This window comes from Nomia melanderi, chromosome 1, assembly GCF_051020985.1.
Source record: "Nomia melanderi isolate GNS246 chromosome 1, iyNomMela1, whole genome shotgun sequence".
In the NCBI taxonomy this organism is placed as follows: domain Eukaryota; kingdom Metazoa; phylum Arthropoda; class Insecta; order Hymenoptera; family Halictidae; genus Nomia; species Nomia melanderi.
Genome location: NC_134999.1, coordinates 27,618,311 through 27,637,135, shown reverse-complemented (window position 1 = coordinate 27,637,135; position 18,825 = coordinate 27,618,311). Strand labels below are relative to the sequence as shown.

The 18,825-nt window shown below is 31.0% G+C and overlaps 2 protein-coding genes across 2 annotated transcripts; both read right to left on the bottom strand.

The window, feature by feature from the left end:
- Positions 1-240: 240 nt before the first annotated feature.
- On the bottom strand, positions 241-4,754 carry LOC143174193 (uncharacterized). Its single transcript, XM_076364435.1, has 2 exons — positions 4,204-4,754; positions 241-3,853 (listed from the first exon to the last, which is right to left on the bottom strand). The coding sequence occupies exons 1-2, from the start codon at positions 4,525-4,527 to the stop codon at positions 1,646-1,648; spliced, it is 2,532 nt and encodes an 843-aa protein (XP_076220550.1). The 5' UTR covers positions 4,528-4,754; the 3' UTR covers positions 241-1,645.
- A 138-nt stretch (positions 4,755-4,892) lies between these two features.
- LOC116428501 (uncharacterized) lies at positions 4,893-17,203 on the bottom strand. The gene is made up of 8 exons (XM_076373687.1): positions 17,051-17,203; positions 16,289-16,607; positions 14,359-14,722; positions 12,047-12,302; positions 9,507-9,580; positions 8,921-9,216; positions 6,029-6,392; positions 4,893-5,657 (listed from the first exon to the last, which is right to left on the bottom strand). Exons 2-8 carry the CDS (start codon positions 16,588-16,590, stop codon positions 5,400-5,402), a joined length of 1,914 nt encoding a protein of 637 aa, XP_076229802.1. The 5' UTR covers positions 16,591-16,607; positions 17,051-17,203; the 3' UTR covers positions 4,893-5,399.
- Between the last annotated feature and the right edge of the window lie 1,622 nt (positions 17,204-18,825).

Sequence of the window (18,825 nt, the reverse complement as noted above, 5' to 3'; positions counted from 1 at the left end):
CAACCGGACGACCGCTCGGCTGGATTCACCGTGTCCCCGTCAGGTTCACCTCTCCGCCGACTAAATGACTTATGGCCAGCGGCGAGGCTTTAAGCCCCTCCGCGTGACTATCACCGGATTATAGTATCCATGGAACTCGATCATAATGATGATCGCGACGATCTTCTTCTTTTTCCCTTTGGCCGATCGTTCTCCAGAAAATAAAAAGCTGTTGGTAAGTACCATGAACAACTTATTCTTGTTTAGATGCAAAATGGCCACTCAATGGTCAAATCGATTAACTCAGTTTTCCTGGTCACTATTAGCTTTTTCATACTTCTTTATGATTGAATTGGGTTAAATGGAAAATTAAATGAAAATTACAGAATGATTTTTACTTTATTATTACAAGTATAGCCTTAATCTAAAGAGCATGCAAAATGTATAAAGTATTAGGACCATGTACGGCTTATTCTTGTTTTGATGGAAAATGGTCACTCAATGGTCAAATCGAGTAACTGCAGAAAATAAGAAGCAAAGAACTGATTTTACAAGTTTTCTTTTAAATGAAGAATTAAATGAACATTATAGAATATATTTTCAGTATTCGCTTGTTTTTCAAAGATTTTGTGGTCAATCAAATAATCTTCCAATGGGAGGTCAGAAGGACTATAAGAAATTTAATTTGAAGAACTTAAGGTATTAAGAAATTTAATTTTATACAAGATATATTCCAATTATGCAGACATCAGATATACCTATAAAAGATATTAAATGAATTTATTGTACTTTTTGATTACACTATATCCTGTTTGTATGAGTGAACAATCAGATGATAAAAATAGTACTGAATCATGTCTACTTTAATTCTATTGCCAACAGTGCGATACAATTATAATATATATATAGTATTTTACAACTAATTCTAAACATGTTTAGATATATATTATGACTGTTGAAAAATCATTTACCTAAATATGAAATTCTCATTTAAAATCCCTGAAATAGGTATTTTCAAATGTTTAAAGACAAAAAATTAATTTTCCAGTTAATGTAATGAATACTAGCTGAACAATATTTATACTTTATGCACATCGCATAAAAAATGTTACACCTTCGCGACAACAATCGAAATTAGAATGTCGAATTGAACTCTCTGTCTGAATGAAAGATAGAGGGATGAAGAGAAACTGGTTGCTTGATTGGGTTAGCACTTAGCCCTGTGATTGCCATTTGTGACTCCTTTGCCATTTTCGCCTTTGAGTACCCTCGAGATTTCGAATCAGAACCTTCTCTTTGAGTGTACCTACATACTTTAGAAAAGTTTGAGTGCAAAACTGTAGGAACTCTTTGAACAAAAGTTTCAACCTAATTGAGAAATTGGCGCATTAACTCAATCATGTCATAAAATAAAAAAGAATGTTAAACATTATAAACGGATTGTAAAAACAGAATTTCTTAAAATACAGTAACTGCACGAAATAAAATATTATAATAATAAAAAATTATAATAATAATTATCAATTATTAATAATATTAAGTGTTAAACATCAATAATTTCCAACCATATTTTATTATTTCAAAGTATTCAATGACGAATATAAAAAGATCATTTCAGTGATATCAAGAATAGGGAAGGATTCAAGAATCAATAGAACACTTCTTCTTACAGTCTAACTTTTACAGTCGTGACTTGATTGGCATTCATTCCTCTCTCCGATGGCAATAAATTCTTGTTACAATATGTATTACAAATCATATTTTCTTCATCATGGAAATGAAAGAAACACTTATCTTTAAAACTATTTCTTCCAACTTCAATATCCATTTGATTCATTACATTAATATTTTCTTCACTTACCCTCCTCCCATATAAATGATTCGCAAAGTCTTTTTTTCGTGATTCTTGCTCTACATTTACATACTTCAAATTCTCAACTTCACACTTTACGATCTTATCTCCTAATTCCTCGTCCTTCCTATTTTGAATTAATCCATTCATAAAACCATTCTCTATCAACTTTGTCTCTCCTTTTCGATTCTGTACATAACCCTTAATTCCTTCATTCGTCTGAAAATTTTCCACAGATCTTGGACAGGTCGAAGTTTTAATAGAATCGACATTAATATTATGATGCTCTATGCTCGATTTTATTCTGGGTTTTGTTCTAGATCTAACCGAATTCAAGACCTCTGGACTTCTATCTTTTTCTTTATTAGGAAATCGGTTCTTCAAGTTACCCAGAAACTTCCACGCGATAGGATTTTTGGATTTAAACCGATTGCCTATTCTAATTGGCAATCTGGAGCAAGTGGAAACCTGAGATCGGATCTTCTTCTCTATGTTAGGCACAGAAGATTTACCAAGTGAAGCATTTTTCGTCTGAGACTCCAATTTCCTCTTTAAGCACGCAGCAGTCTCTCCAAAAATCTTCATCTCAGCCTGTTTCTCATCCACAGTTTCATTATTCATCTTTTTCTTCTTGTCAATCACTATTTCAGGCTTCAATGTGTCATTACATCTTTTTAGCTGTTGATTCTTACCAGTCCACCCGAAAGATGGCACGTAGTTAGTCTTTCGTTGATTCACAGGATCACCCCAGCTTCGATCTTGACCATTTCCAGAATATTCCTTAGTGTCCCTAATTGTTTCAACATTTAAATTTACTGTACCATTTTCGTTAAAACCTGGATTCGTCTCTAGTTTCGAATTAACTTTTATCATTCTTTCAGAATTCGTAGAATTCAATTCTAAAGAAGACTCGTAACACTTCAAATTCTCAAGGTCCATTTTCTGATCTAAATCGAAAGTGCTCCTACGATTATAATTTTCTTTTGATTCAGACCAATAAGAGTCTCGTTTATTCATCAGATATTGTGTTAGTGGATGATTTACATCTCGATGAATCCTATGATCCAAGCACGAAGGCTTCCAATTTTTAATAGTCGAGTACTTTTTATCGTTTCTTTCGTCCAGAGGAATAAATTCCCAATACCCAGTGATTTCTTCATTTCTCTCAGTGTTATTTGGAGGCTCCGGAGCTACAGTCGCGTCGATGGAAGTAGACACTTTCAAAACTTCTGACAAACTATCCCTGTCCACTGCACGGTCTACAAATTTTCGAACTTTCTCTGACGATCGAACGAAACTTAGACTTCTCTTTCGATTGAAGTCCAAATTATCCGCTGGAGACTTGCAACTTTTACAAACCTTAGGGTTTTGTACATTTTTAGTTCGTTCCAATTCTTTAACAGGTGGTTTAGAGAAAGGCCGAGTTCTTTTTTGCCGATCGTTTGGCGGAGAATTTGTTCTAGAGCGTATTTTATTAACACGAGACTCTATAAGGCGTCTTGCAGCTTCGCCTGCTGTTGTTGAACTTAGAATCTTCGAGTTTTTGTGACACTTCGATGTCCGTTGCTTCTTCTGTAATGTTTCATCGATGAATTGTTTGGTGTTCCTGCCTGCGGCTGTTTTTAAAGTTTGCCAACGATCCTTTGAGACGTTTCGATCAAAGATTTCCGGATAATCCGGTTCCAGAGTGACTACGGCTTTTCCCTTATCAGTAATTGATTCTTCGTCGTTAATTTTCACATCGAATTTAAGACAAGTAGGAGGGGTAGATCGAGAAGCTCTTTGTCTTTTATGTGTTGTTAACTGGTCGTTAATTGATTCTTTTCGGAAATTCGATTGTACTATATCGTGATCACGATGAATCCCTGGTTGCGTTTCGTGGAACTTTTCATTATTCCTGTAAGAAGATCTTGGTCTTCCTGATGGTAATGTTGAATTAAGCTTGTTGCCTTGTGTGTCTGCAATTCTACTGATTGTTGCAACGTTCACATCATCGTAGGCTGATGACTTTTTCCTACGGTGCTAACAGTAAAATATATGGTAAAAGAAACTAATGGTATTTTCCTATTTAAAGCATGCTTATTACAGAGTAGAATTCCGAAATGCCAATCGTCAAATTTGATGAAATTAAAGTATAATATAGATTTCATAAAAATATTTGACATATTCTTTCAACGGTGTTCAGGATTTCGGAATGCTCTGCTGTTAAATGGTTATATTTATATAATTTCGTGTATATATATATATATATATATATATATATATGTTCATATAATAATTATTTGATACGTAACATGGTAAATTTTTAATGAAGAACCTGTAGCTTTAGAATTTTAGAATTTAGAATCTTAAAAATAAAAATTTATATGTACCTGACGTAGATTTTCATCTTCTTTAGAGATTGAATATACCTTTTCCACATTTCCTGTGACATGATCATTTTGACGTAACCTTCCTTTACAGAATTTGCTCGCTGATTTCTCTTCGTACCGCGATCTGCTACCTTCTTTCATTTTAGTGGTTCTTACGGAATAGTCAGTAGCATTATTTTGTAAAATCATGTTCGGTGTCATTGCATCGCAACCTACGTCAGAAAGTTCAACAATTTTCCTAGAGTCTCCAACGGAATTGACGGTAAAAGCAGGCGTTAGATCATCCACGAAAAATAGAAATGGATTGTCAACGAAGCTATTCATGTTTTGTTAAATATATCCATTAATTCAAGAAGCACGTTGACTGCATAGCCTAAAAATTCTTGGATGTATAACGTAACTTTTGAAAAACTGTCTTCTCCGTGTCTATCATTAGTGATACTTGCGAACTTATAATTTTTATTAGTAATATATTCTTGGTATTTTGAAAATTTGCATGTTTTTTTTATATCAGCTTTACTTGAAATTTCTACTTTAAAATGTTTCGAAAATCAGCTTACTTTATCGCAGACATTGTTTTCTGGAATCGATTACATAATCGTCAAATGTTTTTAGTACCTTGACAATCACCAATGTATAATAAAGTGCCTGTAGGTATTATGTACTAATAATAAATACAAAAATATAAATCGGAATAAAATACAATATTTTATTTTTGATTGTGGTTTTGGCACTTACATAAACACCTTATCCTGCAGTTATATGATTCATTAACTCATTTTACGTAAAGGACATTTTAACTTTTTTAATTTTTAGAAGCAACATTTATGAGAACTCATTATCAACTCATTAGCAAAATTTCTAAGAACTCATTATCGGTATTACATTTATAGGAAAATTAATAATAACTAATAAATTATTTTGTTATTACCATTTCGAAATAATAATTAATATTATTTTATTGTCTTTTAAACTCATAAACAAATCAAAATGGCGGCCGAGAATAATTTAAATACGAGTTTAGCCGTGTGTGTGGCGCCATCTTTCATGCAAGCTTTTCATTAAATATCATTCGATAACTTTACCGACTGTAATAACGTGATAATTTGTTCTCGCTAGTGTTTAATTAGGCTTAAATTAATTGAAAATGTAAAACTTGTTGTTTTATGAATTAATATTATGTTAGAAAACTTGATTTAATCAATTTCAAGTTTCTTGAAGCTTCCTTCAACACCGAAGATATCAGTAGCAGACTTTGCTTTGCCAGGCCTTAGCGCTTCATTTACACGTTGCGTTTTCTCCTCTTGTAAAAAGTACTCTCGATTGTCTTCAAGTCTCTTCACAGACATTTCATGCAGCTCTTTTATTGGGCCAGCTTTTCCACCAGTTTCATTCGGTAATATGTCTATGGGAAGGAACTCTGCCAATGTGTCTAACGTCGTATGTGTATGAAGCTGAATTAAAACAATAAATAATATTTCAAATAATATATAGAAGTATATAGACTTATTATATAACATATATAAATTATATAATTAGTAATATATAAAAATATGTGGAAGTAATTATTCAAATATCCGTTCTAACTGAGATATTTCATTTCTTATAAGCAAACTTCTTACTCTATTTAAAATTATTAATATGACTTTAACAGACTGTTTCAAAGTTATTAAGTTCCATTAAAAAAAAACAACGATTATCTTGAAACCTCACAGAAACGTTCAACTATATACGATTTGCAAACATTATAAGATGTCCTCACGAAACAAAATTCTATTTCAAACAATAATTAAAATAACGAATACTACAAGAGATGATTACGTACCATGTCCATTAACTCTTTTTTCATGAACGGCTTCATCATATTTAGAATCACGTCCATCACCGGCGTAATATTCATAAAATGAAATCCTTTCAGACGGACGGGAAGTGCTTCTTGCAGGTAATAAAGGTACTTCTTCAATCCCATGGGACTTAATCTGGCGGCATGCCCAAGAACGACATTTTTTATATCAAACAATATAATATGACCCGGCACCGTGCCCTGTGTGTGAAGCCATAAGTCGCAGACCATGGTCAGATATTTCATGGTATCGTTGTAAACATAATGTGACGGGTCAATATCCATTAGTCTCCCATACAGAACGGAGTATCCTTCCTTAGTTTTCTTCTCTAATACCTGAATCGTGCTGTAACAAATGTTTTACCATTTCAAAATATTGAAAATATCTTTTCGACATTTATATACTTTCTGTTAGATAGTAAGATTCTCTTACTATTATATACTTTCATTAAGAATTTAAATATTCTTAATAGTCTCTCAGTTATCTACTTCATAGTTGTTTAACGCGTTGAATGCTATCGGGGTCACCGGTGACTTACAGTGACTCACAAAAGTATTTGAACACTTACCATGAAATACTTTATTAACTATAATAAGTATATTATACAACTCTTACCGAAATATTATAAACATTGTAAGGAGGTATGACTATCTAGATTATATAGGTAAAGTTTGAAGAAAGTCAAAAGAGATATACAATAGTTATGAATTATTTCCTATAAACGTACGTACGATTGTTTAAGCCACGAATGTATTTGAAAAGGTATCTTTTCAATCTTTAATATTTAGTAGGTCCACCTTTGGCACGAATGACATCTTGTAACCGATTATGCATACTGTTTACTAATTTTTCTGTAACACTCGGTGATACAAAATTTCACACTTCCAGTATTTTTTCTTTTAAACTTGACTTGGATGCCATATTAAATTTTTGTAATTCTTTCTCTATTATTGTCCATAGATGTTCAATTGGGTTAATATCAGGGCTTTGTGGTGATGTGACCAACATGTGGGGGGTATTATATATGATCTATTCCTTAACAATTCCTGCAGTATGTTTAGGATCATTATCGTGTTGAAAGTAAAAGTGTTCGTATATATCCAATTTTCTTGCACTTCCCTTTAAATTTTGTTGTAAAATGTTCAAATATTTGTATTTATCCATTGTTCTCTCTATGAAGACCAAATTCCCGGTGCTGTCTGCTGCCGTACACCCCCAGATCATAACTAAGCCACCCACACGTTTCACCGTAGCACGCAAGTTTTTGGCTTTCATCTCTATGTTTGCTTGTATCCAAATAAAATTACGTCCGTCCGAACTAAAAACGTTAAATTTCAATTCATCTGAGAATATTACTTTATTCCAGAATACGTTATCTTTACTAATAAATTCTTTGGGGAACTTTAATCTCTTCTTCTTATTAATATCACTAATGTATGGCTTCTTTCTGGGAACCCTGATATAATAATTATTTTTACGTGGCACTCTTGTGCATAATTCTGGATGCACACCTTTCTCGAAGTTCTGTTTAACTATCTTTGCAAGTTTTGTAGCAGAAATTTTTGAATTTTTTTTTACTTCACTTATCAAAGCTCTGTCATCTCTTTCCGTTAGTATCTTTGGTCGGCCTGAACGGTATTTATTTTTGACAGTTCCTTCAAATTTCCATTTTTTAATAATATAATGTATTGTAGATCTATTTATATTTAATAATTTACTTATTTTACTATAGGTGCTTCCCTCTTTACGCTACTTGACAATTAATTTTCCCTCGCCTTTAGGAATTTCAGATGTTTTTAGGGCACATGATCAATATCGTAATATTTCATCGTGAATGCTAGACTGAGACTAACAAATGTATATACGATGACGACTAATTTTTCAATGTTTACATTCACTGCGTTTTCATTGATTCTGAAACTCATTTCTATATGTTCAAACACTTTTGTGGCTTCAACAATCTTTACGTTTATAGGAAATAATTCATAACTATTGTATATATCTTTCGACTTTCTTCAAACTTTACCTATATAATCTAGAGAGACATACCTCCTTACAATGTTTATAATATTTCGGTAAGAGTCGTATAACATACTTATTATAATTAATAAAGTATTTCATGGTAAGTGTTCAAATACTTTCGTAAGTCACTGTATGTATTCTATTACTGTTGTAAAAGCAAGTATAACTAGGTACCAAGCATTTTATTGTATTGTCCAATAAATCGGTAAATTTTGCGAAGCACATATAGTAATCAGGAAGCTATGTAACCCGACGCAATTAACAGTTACGGCAATGTGCAGTGAGGACAACTGAAGCGTGAGAATGTGAAGTCATGGCCATGAAAGATGATAAAAATACGGTTCGAGTTCTACGATATTACTGGTGAAGTTCTATACGAAACGCGCTTGTTATTGAAATCGGTTACTACATAGTCCATAATCAACCATTAAAATATTTACTTATATATTATAGATAAGTTTAATATTTGTGTTGTCTATCTATTTAGTTTAATATTTCTGTTAGAAAAGAGAACATGAAAATTCAGAGAAAATTATATAATCTTAGCATTGTTTTAAATTAGCACGTTTGCGTGAATGGGAAATATGCAGTTAATTGTTCTGTTCTCTATGATTTAAGCATAAATATGAGAGAATTGATAGAGGTTTCTGTTCTTTTATGAAACGTATCTTTTGTATCTTGCTTTCTTAACAAAAATAGTATCATTATAACAATAATAATGGAAAAACACTATCTCTAACTGTTTGTTCTTTTAACCAAAAATAATTATTTCGTTAACCAGTTATAAATAAATTTTGTTCAATAACTTTATTTGACTTAAACATAAATAATTCCATGTTGTAAACACTCACACTGTTTGAAAAGCTTTCCTTAATTCTTTCGGTCCTAACGGATCCCTATTTGAGAAAAATTCTGGGACGTGAGACCTTACAGTGAAATACGTGTCGATGCACACCTTTGTAGGCTCCAATCGATAATAATTACTATGAAAAAATAACGCCAGTTCGGCGTCGGTCATTTTCGGCAAATGAGGTTGCTTCTTGTACCAATCCCTCAACATTTGTATTTCTTCTTCCTTCATGTCTGGATTCCTCCTCAATTCTTCCTCATACGACACTGGTTTCGTCATTGTGATTTCGTTAAATCGCTAAACTAGAAAGAATTTATTACAATTCATTAAGTCTGTAATTTAATTTCTTATTTTTTTTTATATCAAAACAATTGTCTCCACAAGTATTGTAAGATTTTTACAACGTAATGTGATTTCAACTAAAAGTGTTGTATATTATTCCATTCAATGTTCCACAAAGCAGCTGAAATAATCAGTAGTTTCTAGTTTTATTATATTTTTATGTAACTAATGGATGTATCGATACTTTTATTGTAAAATATTACAAATAACCTGATATTGAGACTATAATGAAGTATAATAGAAACCGTTGTACTACCAAGTTTAGTACCGAAAGAAAATAATTCCGTGATGATCAAGTCGGGAGCTTGAATGATACTGACTCCTGTAGACATTCAAGTGCAATTGAGTTCTTAAGATCTAATGGGACAAGCTAATATCATGTAATCACGTATTGCGTGACTGCCGAGGTTGTCAGACTAGCAGCTTTCAAATTATATATTCCGAAATGATATGAAAATTGAATATTCGTTACACTGTCAGTTTTTGTATATTTTTCTGTGTATGAAATTATTCTTTGCATCATGATTTCATATTGGATTTCAATTACTAATAAGAATTTAAATACACCCAATTTTATTTTTGCACGGTATATACGTTCTTTGTAAAAAAAATATTATATATTTTATATTAAATATTACAATTTGGGTGATTGTGTTAAATGAGACTACATCGTGTGAAAAGAAAATTAATTTTTTTTTAAATTTTTGTTAAATCGTACAAATCGTGTAAAAAGAGGAAAATAATTATTATTTAATCAAGATCATGTAAAAACATAATTGAACGTAATACAATTATATTGAGTGAATAAACTACATAATTAATGAAATATAAAATCAGTTATGTTTAAAAGGAAATTTTGTAAACAGTAGAATTAAATAAACTTAACAAATTTGTAAATTCAAAATATTAATATAATAATTGATATATGCATGTGTTTTTCCAGATATCTTCTATTCATCCTGAGCAAGCGAAAATTTTACGTATGTATTACACCAGTTATACATAAATATTTCCATGACAAACAAAACTAAGTACCCTCCATGATATTGCAGATGATACTCTATTATATAATATGTTTTCAATTTTTAATTATGTTGTTCGAAGTTTTATATTTGTATTACTGCTAATATAGGAGATGATTTCTAATGGACTATATATTTGCTTTCAAATTGTTAAAAATTTAGAAGACAGTAATTACACCCATTAACTTTAGAGATTATTAGATATGAGTTAAAATATTTATTTCGCGAGATTGTAAATACTAATACGAAACAATTAGTACGTGAAATCTAAGTTAATTGTATTCAATTGAATACTGTTTTCTGATCGCTCTATTTATGTTTGAAATGTATGCGTACAGCAATCAAAATAACATACCATATAATTAATTTCGCATTACCCACATAACGAGGCTCTAAAGAATTTGTAAAGAAAGAGAAACAGAATATTTGTTACGCTCTAAAAGATTTAATTAAACTCATTGCACATATCTCAAGTAATGAATACAACTTTTTGGAAAAATTATAAGTGCATAAAGTCCATTGATTTATATAATAATTATTCAAATTACCCTTTCTTGTTTACAATAAAGTGTTATATAACAAATTAATTTTATATAAATTAAAATTCTGCCATGTTTTAATATAACACAAATCCAAGAGTAATATTGTACATTGATTAAAGTTATTTATTGAAATAAATATTTATTTAATCCCTTGTACTATAATATCGTCTCAGACTTGTGATAAAAATTTGTAACTGAATTCAACAAATTGAAATGTTATTTATTTTTTTTAAATATAAATTGAATATTATTTTTCTATTTTCAATCGTTAATCTTTATTTACTATAAAGCGTTTATTACACAGACAGAATAAAGTATTAACAATAAAATGGTTTTACGATGAACTGTCGTGAAATAAACCATAGGACAAGAGATTAAATATTATGCAATACAGATACTCATTTTATTTATCTCAATCTTTTATAAAAAATGCGTGTCACGAAAAAAAATTTCAATTTCTTCTCGTGTAGAATGCAAATTATTCTTCTGCCAGGATTGCTACTTTAGTGTCACAAATTGTTTAACTTCAGAATACTTCCCTGTTATCATAACTACTCACATTTTAATTTTATATCTCGTTTTTTGAAAGAGCCTTGAGATATAGATACTAAGAATAAAAATTGCAGTCCACTGCACCACGATAATTCTATACCGTTGACATGTTTTTTCTATTTGGAGCACTCTATAATTTTTTTTGTTTCGAAAAAAACCACTACTCTATCTACTGCTTCCTAAGTCGTTTTTTAATGTCTCCATAGCTACCTGAGTCGTTTCAGTTACATAATGAAATCATTTTTACCAGTCATTCTTCTAAGTTATCATGCTTTGAGACTTTTATGCAAATGAGCTAATAAATAAGAAAATTTAAACTACTGATGCAGACAAATCAACGCAAGGAACCAGAAGTCGGATAGTTTCCTATTTCTAATGTTAATAAATACATTATTTAAAAATAATCCGTTCAACGTTTAAAATCTTCGCCTTCATTTATTACTACCCAGTCCTGGTAACGATATAATGTTAGAGTATACTGATTTTAAGTATAATAAATAAGCTAATCACTAATGCATCTTACATTCGTAAAACCGGAAACGAAAATTTTTATAGTACTCATTAAGAAGTATTTTTTTCCGTCGTAGTTTCATTTTTCTAATTATGTTCTTAAAAATTTGAATTTGCATAAACATCTGCAATTTGGTTATATATATTAAAGGAACTTTTAATCAATTTCGAGCTTCTTAAATGTTCCTTCAACACCAAACAAATCATTCGCAGTTTTGCTTTTCCCAACACGTTGAGACTCATCTACGTGACCAAGTTCCTCTTCTTCTACGAACCAATCACGCTTGCTGTCGATCTCTTTTATGTATTCTTCGTGCATCTTGGACAATGATTCTTGTTCTCCGTCGACGTCGCTTGGAAGTGTATCGAGAGAAACGAATTCCTCTAACGATTTCATTGACGAATGCAAATGTATCTAAAACAAATTCGATTAAAGACAATTTATTACAATAAATATGAAATTGGAAACAAGAAGTTTATAAGTCTTCGTAATTGGTTGATTGATGTAGATTTTATTATTTAATGAATTTACGAATTGCACAATACTAATGTAATCCTTCAAATATTATATTGTAGTAACATTTATTATTAAATTGGAGATTATATAAAAATAGAGAAATTAAGATTTCATTAACTCCTTGATCTATAATATCGTGTCAGACTGGCGACGAAAATTTTAAACTAAATTTCAGAAATTTAAGTGTTATTTACTTTTTTTTAAATATAAATTAAATATTAATTTTTTATTATCAATCGTTAATCTTTGGAGTAAACGTAGACATAGAATAAGCATAAAAATTGTTTCTTTTTCTAATAAATTATTAACGATAAAGAAGTTGTACTGATCATAGTTACAAAATAAATCATAGAGCAAGGGGTTAAAACGTGAATTTCCATTATATTATGTGAATTAATTAAAATCTAATTAAGAGCTCGGATTAATTCATTATATATTGAACATTCTGAGGGTTCTGGGGAGATACGAAAAAAATAAATTAAAAGATTTTACTGAGAAATGAATTAAGAAATAATATTTATATTACCAGTTCCGATGGTTAATATATGTTTTATATATTTATTCAGACAATATGGTTCCTGAAACGTTATTCATCATTTTTATAACGTTGAGAAATTATAAATTCGAGCAACATCTAACGTAAGGGGATCATTGTTTCCATAATTCATTGTTTTCTAGTGCGTATGTTTATTACATAAAATACCCATAATGAATTATTTAATAAAAACATCCTACTATTTTCATACATTTGCTACCATTGAAGTTGAATCTTGAATTTTAATAAGGAAATAGTCTAATGCTTGTATTATACTTCCTTTAAAAAAGTTTGACGACTAGAAAGTTAAAAGTTCTTAAGAAATTATTAGTTGTTAAAAATAAAACATTTTTCTTTATTCTTACTATAGATGATGACCAGTTCAATGACCTTGATATATGTTATTGAAGATATTGCCTTGGGTAACCTTTAAGAGATTTTACTTGTTGTTCGGCACTGTTAACAAATCATTACATAATTGTTAAAAATACTATATTCTCCAAGCGAACTTTTTAAACAAATTTTACTCCAACTACCAGCATTACTGTCAACATTTTATTTTCTAATTATACTAATAAAAAAGAATGTATAGCTGATACCATTACTTTGATAAAAGCCTTACATGTGTCATCTCCTTACTATTTGCTGTAAAAACTGCTACATTTTTTCAGAGTATTGTGATTTACAAAATATTACCTAATTGTTCCTGGAATAGACTACAGTACTTTATTGACATGATCCCATTCGGCCAGTGGTTCAAAAGTGAAGAGGGGCAAGGGAAGACGTCCACTCGTGGCGCTCAGCCCAATAGTAATGGCAGAATTAATTTCGGCACGTCTTTGTTACTGGCCAAGCCGCGAACTGAGGTGGAGCGTGCGACTGAATCCCTTTGCCCCTCTTCACTTTTGAACCTCCGATCGGTTGGGATCATGTCAATAATGCACTGTACCTACAGGCGCAGAAAATACACGGAGCGCAACGGGTTAATATGGAATAATAAATATATTAATATAATATTAACATAATATTAGTAAAATCATTTCATTAAATGTAAGTCTCTTTCTGCTGTATTTTTAATCATTAATGACGAGAAATTACTCGGGAGAATGTCCTTAGCAACACATGTCAAAGTCAGAATCAGAACATGCTTCACTATCGTAAAAGTTTACATAATCACTAAAAACTATATTGAACCAAATGTCTGAAAGATACTATTTACGAAAAAACTTTAATTGTAGTAAACTTTTATATTCATGAATCTAATACCGAAGATTTATTCATCCAAGGATATAACTATCTTGTCCTAAAACACTTAGCATATTCGCAGTGAAGCTTTTTACATTATAATATTCTGGTGTCATTTCGTATGACTAAATTGTATAATCAAAGCTCTTATTGTATTATTAAAACGTTCCTCACCATGTTCCAAAGTTCCTTCTTCATGAAAGGCTTGGCCATGTTCAATATCACGTCCATCACCGACGGTGTGTTGATGAAGTGAATCTGCTTCAATCGAACTGGTATCGCCTCTTGAACGTATGTCACTAACTTTTTCATCCCCATAGGACTCATTCGACCAACGTGCCCTAGAGATACGTTCGCCGCGTCGCCGATAAAAATGTATCCATCGACTGTCTGAGATTTTAGGCCCACTAGGTCGCACACCATGAAAAAGTACTTGGTGGCATCCTCGAACGAGTAGTGAGAAGGATTGGGGTCTATCAATTTCGCGAAGAGAATTTTGTAACCTTGCTTCGATGACTGCGGCAATCCAACAACAGATCTGTGTTCCAAGATTAGAAATCCGTTACATTCAAGTTTCTTATTCCGCTGAAAGGGTACAGCAGGATAAGGGAGTCAAAAGTGCCCTTAGACCGATTTTTCTCGAGAAAGTTTCCTTCGATAGCTTACCCATAGAAAACATTGTACACCAATTGTCAGCCCCCTATCGGAACCAGAAGGGTAGTTATAGCGTAAATTCGAATTATCAGTTCTTATTCTATTTACCCTATTTAATGATACGTAAAAATTGTGAAAAATTTTGGAAATATTTCTGGCATACCAGTGCATGGCTGAGAATTTTTTGAGATTCTTCCGTTCCAAATCCTTAGCGTGAAAAATGTAAACCCCCCAAGAAATATAAAAATGTAGATTTCGCTATAAACCTTCCGAGCGACAACTTTTTCATTTTTACAGTAGTGGACATATTAGTATGACAGTCTCAATTCTTTTATTCACTTTTGACCCCGTTATCCTGCTATACCCTTTATAACTTCTTCCTCGAGATTATATAATTGAAAATTACATAATTATTAAGGACATTATATTAAGTATTTTTCCAATAAAAGTATGCAACAAAAATTATAAGGTTTCATTTCAAATAATAGAGATGACCTAGAAGAAAATTATTTTTATTGTCACCAAATGCGCCTCGTGAAATAATTTCACTTTGTTTCGAGAAGTTTCTTAATTAGGATATGTAAACATATTGGAGATATCATAGATGCTCCCACATAGGTAACACATCCTGTATATATTTATATATAGGGAAAAATAATTTTCAGGTTCATTATTAAGATACAAGAAAGATTATTGTAATAGGGGTATGAAAACATATTTGCATTAACATTACATGTAATAATTAAGAACTTTTGCTGTGAACTGTATGAAAGATTCTAGAGTTAAGGTAAAGGCGTCAGTAATTAACTTAGTATCAGTAGTTGACCATTTTTCAGGGAAACGTGAAAAATAAGGTTTTGAAAGTAATAATCTTTCGACAAAGGTGCGATGAATATCCTGCAGCATCTACTGGCCCAACATTTACGATATTACTGAATTAGGTTTTATATAGAATTAACTTCCTTTCCTTTCTATTTGTCCTTTTATTTGTAATTTTTCTAAATCGTTGCAAATAAACGGTATTAAAGCAATCACCTTTAGTGTTTTTAGTTTTACTATAAATGGTCAACCACTAACTCACATGCGGTCAGTTACTAGTTTTCTCGTTTCCAAGGATAATCAACTTCTGACGTAAGTATTGAGTTTCCAAAATTGAAGCGAACTTTTTCAAAATAATTATATTATTCAAGTTTTATAAAGTTCGCTTTTTTACATGATGTAAGAAATTTAAACAGTAATTTTACGCATAGAGTTTCTCTATTTAATAAAGGGGCAAACGTTTACTATTATTTACGCAAAAAATTTTTCTTAAGTGATCAACTACTGGTGCTTTTACCTTACATGATTCTAAAGATGATGTTCACAACAAATTATTAATTATTAACAAATTATTACCATGGTAATTTTTAATAAAAAAATATTTAAAAAATATAAAATGAAGAATACTTACACTACATTGAAAATTTGTCGTAGATTTTTCGATCCTAACGGATCTCGATTGGAGAAAAACTCAGGTACATGGGTTCTAATGGTGAAAAAGTTATCGGCTGTAGTCTTTGCTGCTTCGACACTATAATAATTACTATGCAAGAATAATATTAGAAGCAAATCCGGAATCTTCGGTAAGTGTTGCTGTTTCTCACACCATTCCCTCAACGCCTCTACATCTGACAGTTTCAGTTGCAGATTTTTACTTAATAAATCCTCTAAAGAGTATGGATACGGTATAGGCATCATTTTCTTTGCAGCCATGGCTTCAGTTATTCAAACTACAAGCAAAATAAGAATGAAATGAATCAATAAAGTTCTAAAAACAGCAACGTTCTAATCTCTAAACTATGTTATATACATTTGTAACAAGTACAACTACATAAAGTCCAATGAAATAGAAGACTTTCAAACATTCTTCTTTATTCAATGAAAAGTTTCATAAAATATATTTTGTCTGAGTTGAGTTTCTAATTATACGAATTTCCTATTATTTTCATATCCATCAGTCTGTTCTCTCTTCATGAAATTTTGAAAAACTGCAAAAATGTTAAAATTCTTATAAATTCGAATTTTTAATATTCTTCAAAATTATTGTACACAGCACTGAACGAAATATTGAAACCATTATGGCGATATGAGACAAATTAGGAGAATCGATTTAAAATCATGACAGTTACACCGTGACGAAGGAGGATTCACTATCTAATTTCGGTATCATCACCTGATCGTACAGAAATCGAACTGTCCACAGGATGTCTGATTCACCTGGTCGTTCCGGCACGCGTTTGGAATCGGTCAGAGTCTCGGTGAAGACTGACGGCAGCATTCAACGTCTTCATTTTAATTCGCATCACAAACTGTAACGCCACGGTGTTGGTGTGTAAGAAATCACGCTTCTAATGTAATGCAAAGAGAACGTATTTCCGATTCAAGATCGTCACCGTTTTTCTCCTTTCGATTCGCTGGAAAAGGACATAATCACGGTAGCAAAGCATGCATTAAACTGATTGGCTATTGTGGATTATGTACACTGGTGCCCGCAGCCTCATTGAAGTGACCAAAACTTGTGATTAAAGCAGGCATACTTATTCGGAAAATCTTATACAAATTAAAATTATGCAATCCCTGACACCCTACAGTAATCCTGGAACGAATGTTGAGGAAATTCTTTGGTGATACAAAGAGCTTTGAACGACGAATCTAAGATGAATATTTATTACCCATATGTATGTGTATGTCTGTGAATAAACAGGAGAAATTGAATTTTTGAAAATGAAATAATTAATTGGAAGATGAGATTTTATTTTTCAGTAAAATTTTATTTTTATTATTGAGTTATCATATTTTTATTAAATTTATTATTGAGTTTTTATGAAATTTGTTATTAAATTAAACTATTATAACATGATAGTTTTAATTTTAAGCGAGTAAATCCATACACAGATAATTTTTCATAAAATTAATTAGTTGTACATGAAGAACGAAACTGGCCTATTATTTCTTTACACTTTTTGTTATATAGATTCAATTATCCTATATATTATTAATACAACAATGATGTATTTAACAAAAAGATTAGTGTCAGGTTTGTTTGTTCTTACATCGGAGATTCAAATGTTTCTTGTTTAAACTTTTCAAATGGAAGGATATTGTGCATTACAAAACTTCTGGTTAAACATCTTTATTTACATGCCACAGGCTTTGTGGAAACGTTTATCGGTCCTTGAATGTATCATTATCATTAGTATTTTTTTTTGCTGCATAATTAAGTAGTCAGTTATAAATCTGTGTCTGATTACATTTGTAAATTTATACAATTTCCAAAGAATTATTGATGATCATTGTATCAGAGAAAATTCATCAATATTAAATAAAATCGCACAATATAATCGTTCAATCGTAAAATATCAATAAAATCGTTCGTCGACATTGAAGTTGCTATGGAATTTATGTTCTTGATTCACAAGAATCCTCGTCTTAAGTCATTGATACAACGTTTCCGCTAGCGTTAATTAATTTTCACAAAGGAGCATCAAGATCATAAAAGCATCCGCTGAAATAAAGAAGGCGTTCACTGGCACGAAGACCTCGCGACGCTTTCTAATTTAATCAGTTTCTGATCTAGTTCCTCTGTTACTTCCGTTTTAACCACGAATTCTTAAATATTAATTAACATTTTTAATGTAGAGCATAGCAGTTCTTTTAGTAGCTTCTGAACTATTGTTTCGTAACACTATAGAAAAATCTTTGGCAAAATTTCCATATATTTTTCTTCGTAAAGTTATATAAACAGCATTTACAATGTATGATAAATTTAACTTTAAATAAACCCCGTTAATCAAAGTATAAAAAAATGTTAGTATCGTTAAAATTAGAAATTTGTATGGCTAAATGAACATTTAAAAATTTTACATTAATACTACAAAGACAATATTTCTTTTAGTTGTTCAGGTAATGAATTATTTGCTAATAAGTAGTAGTTCTTATTAAAACTTA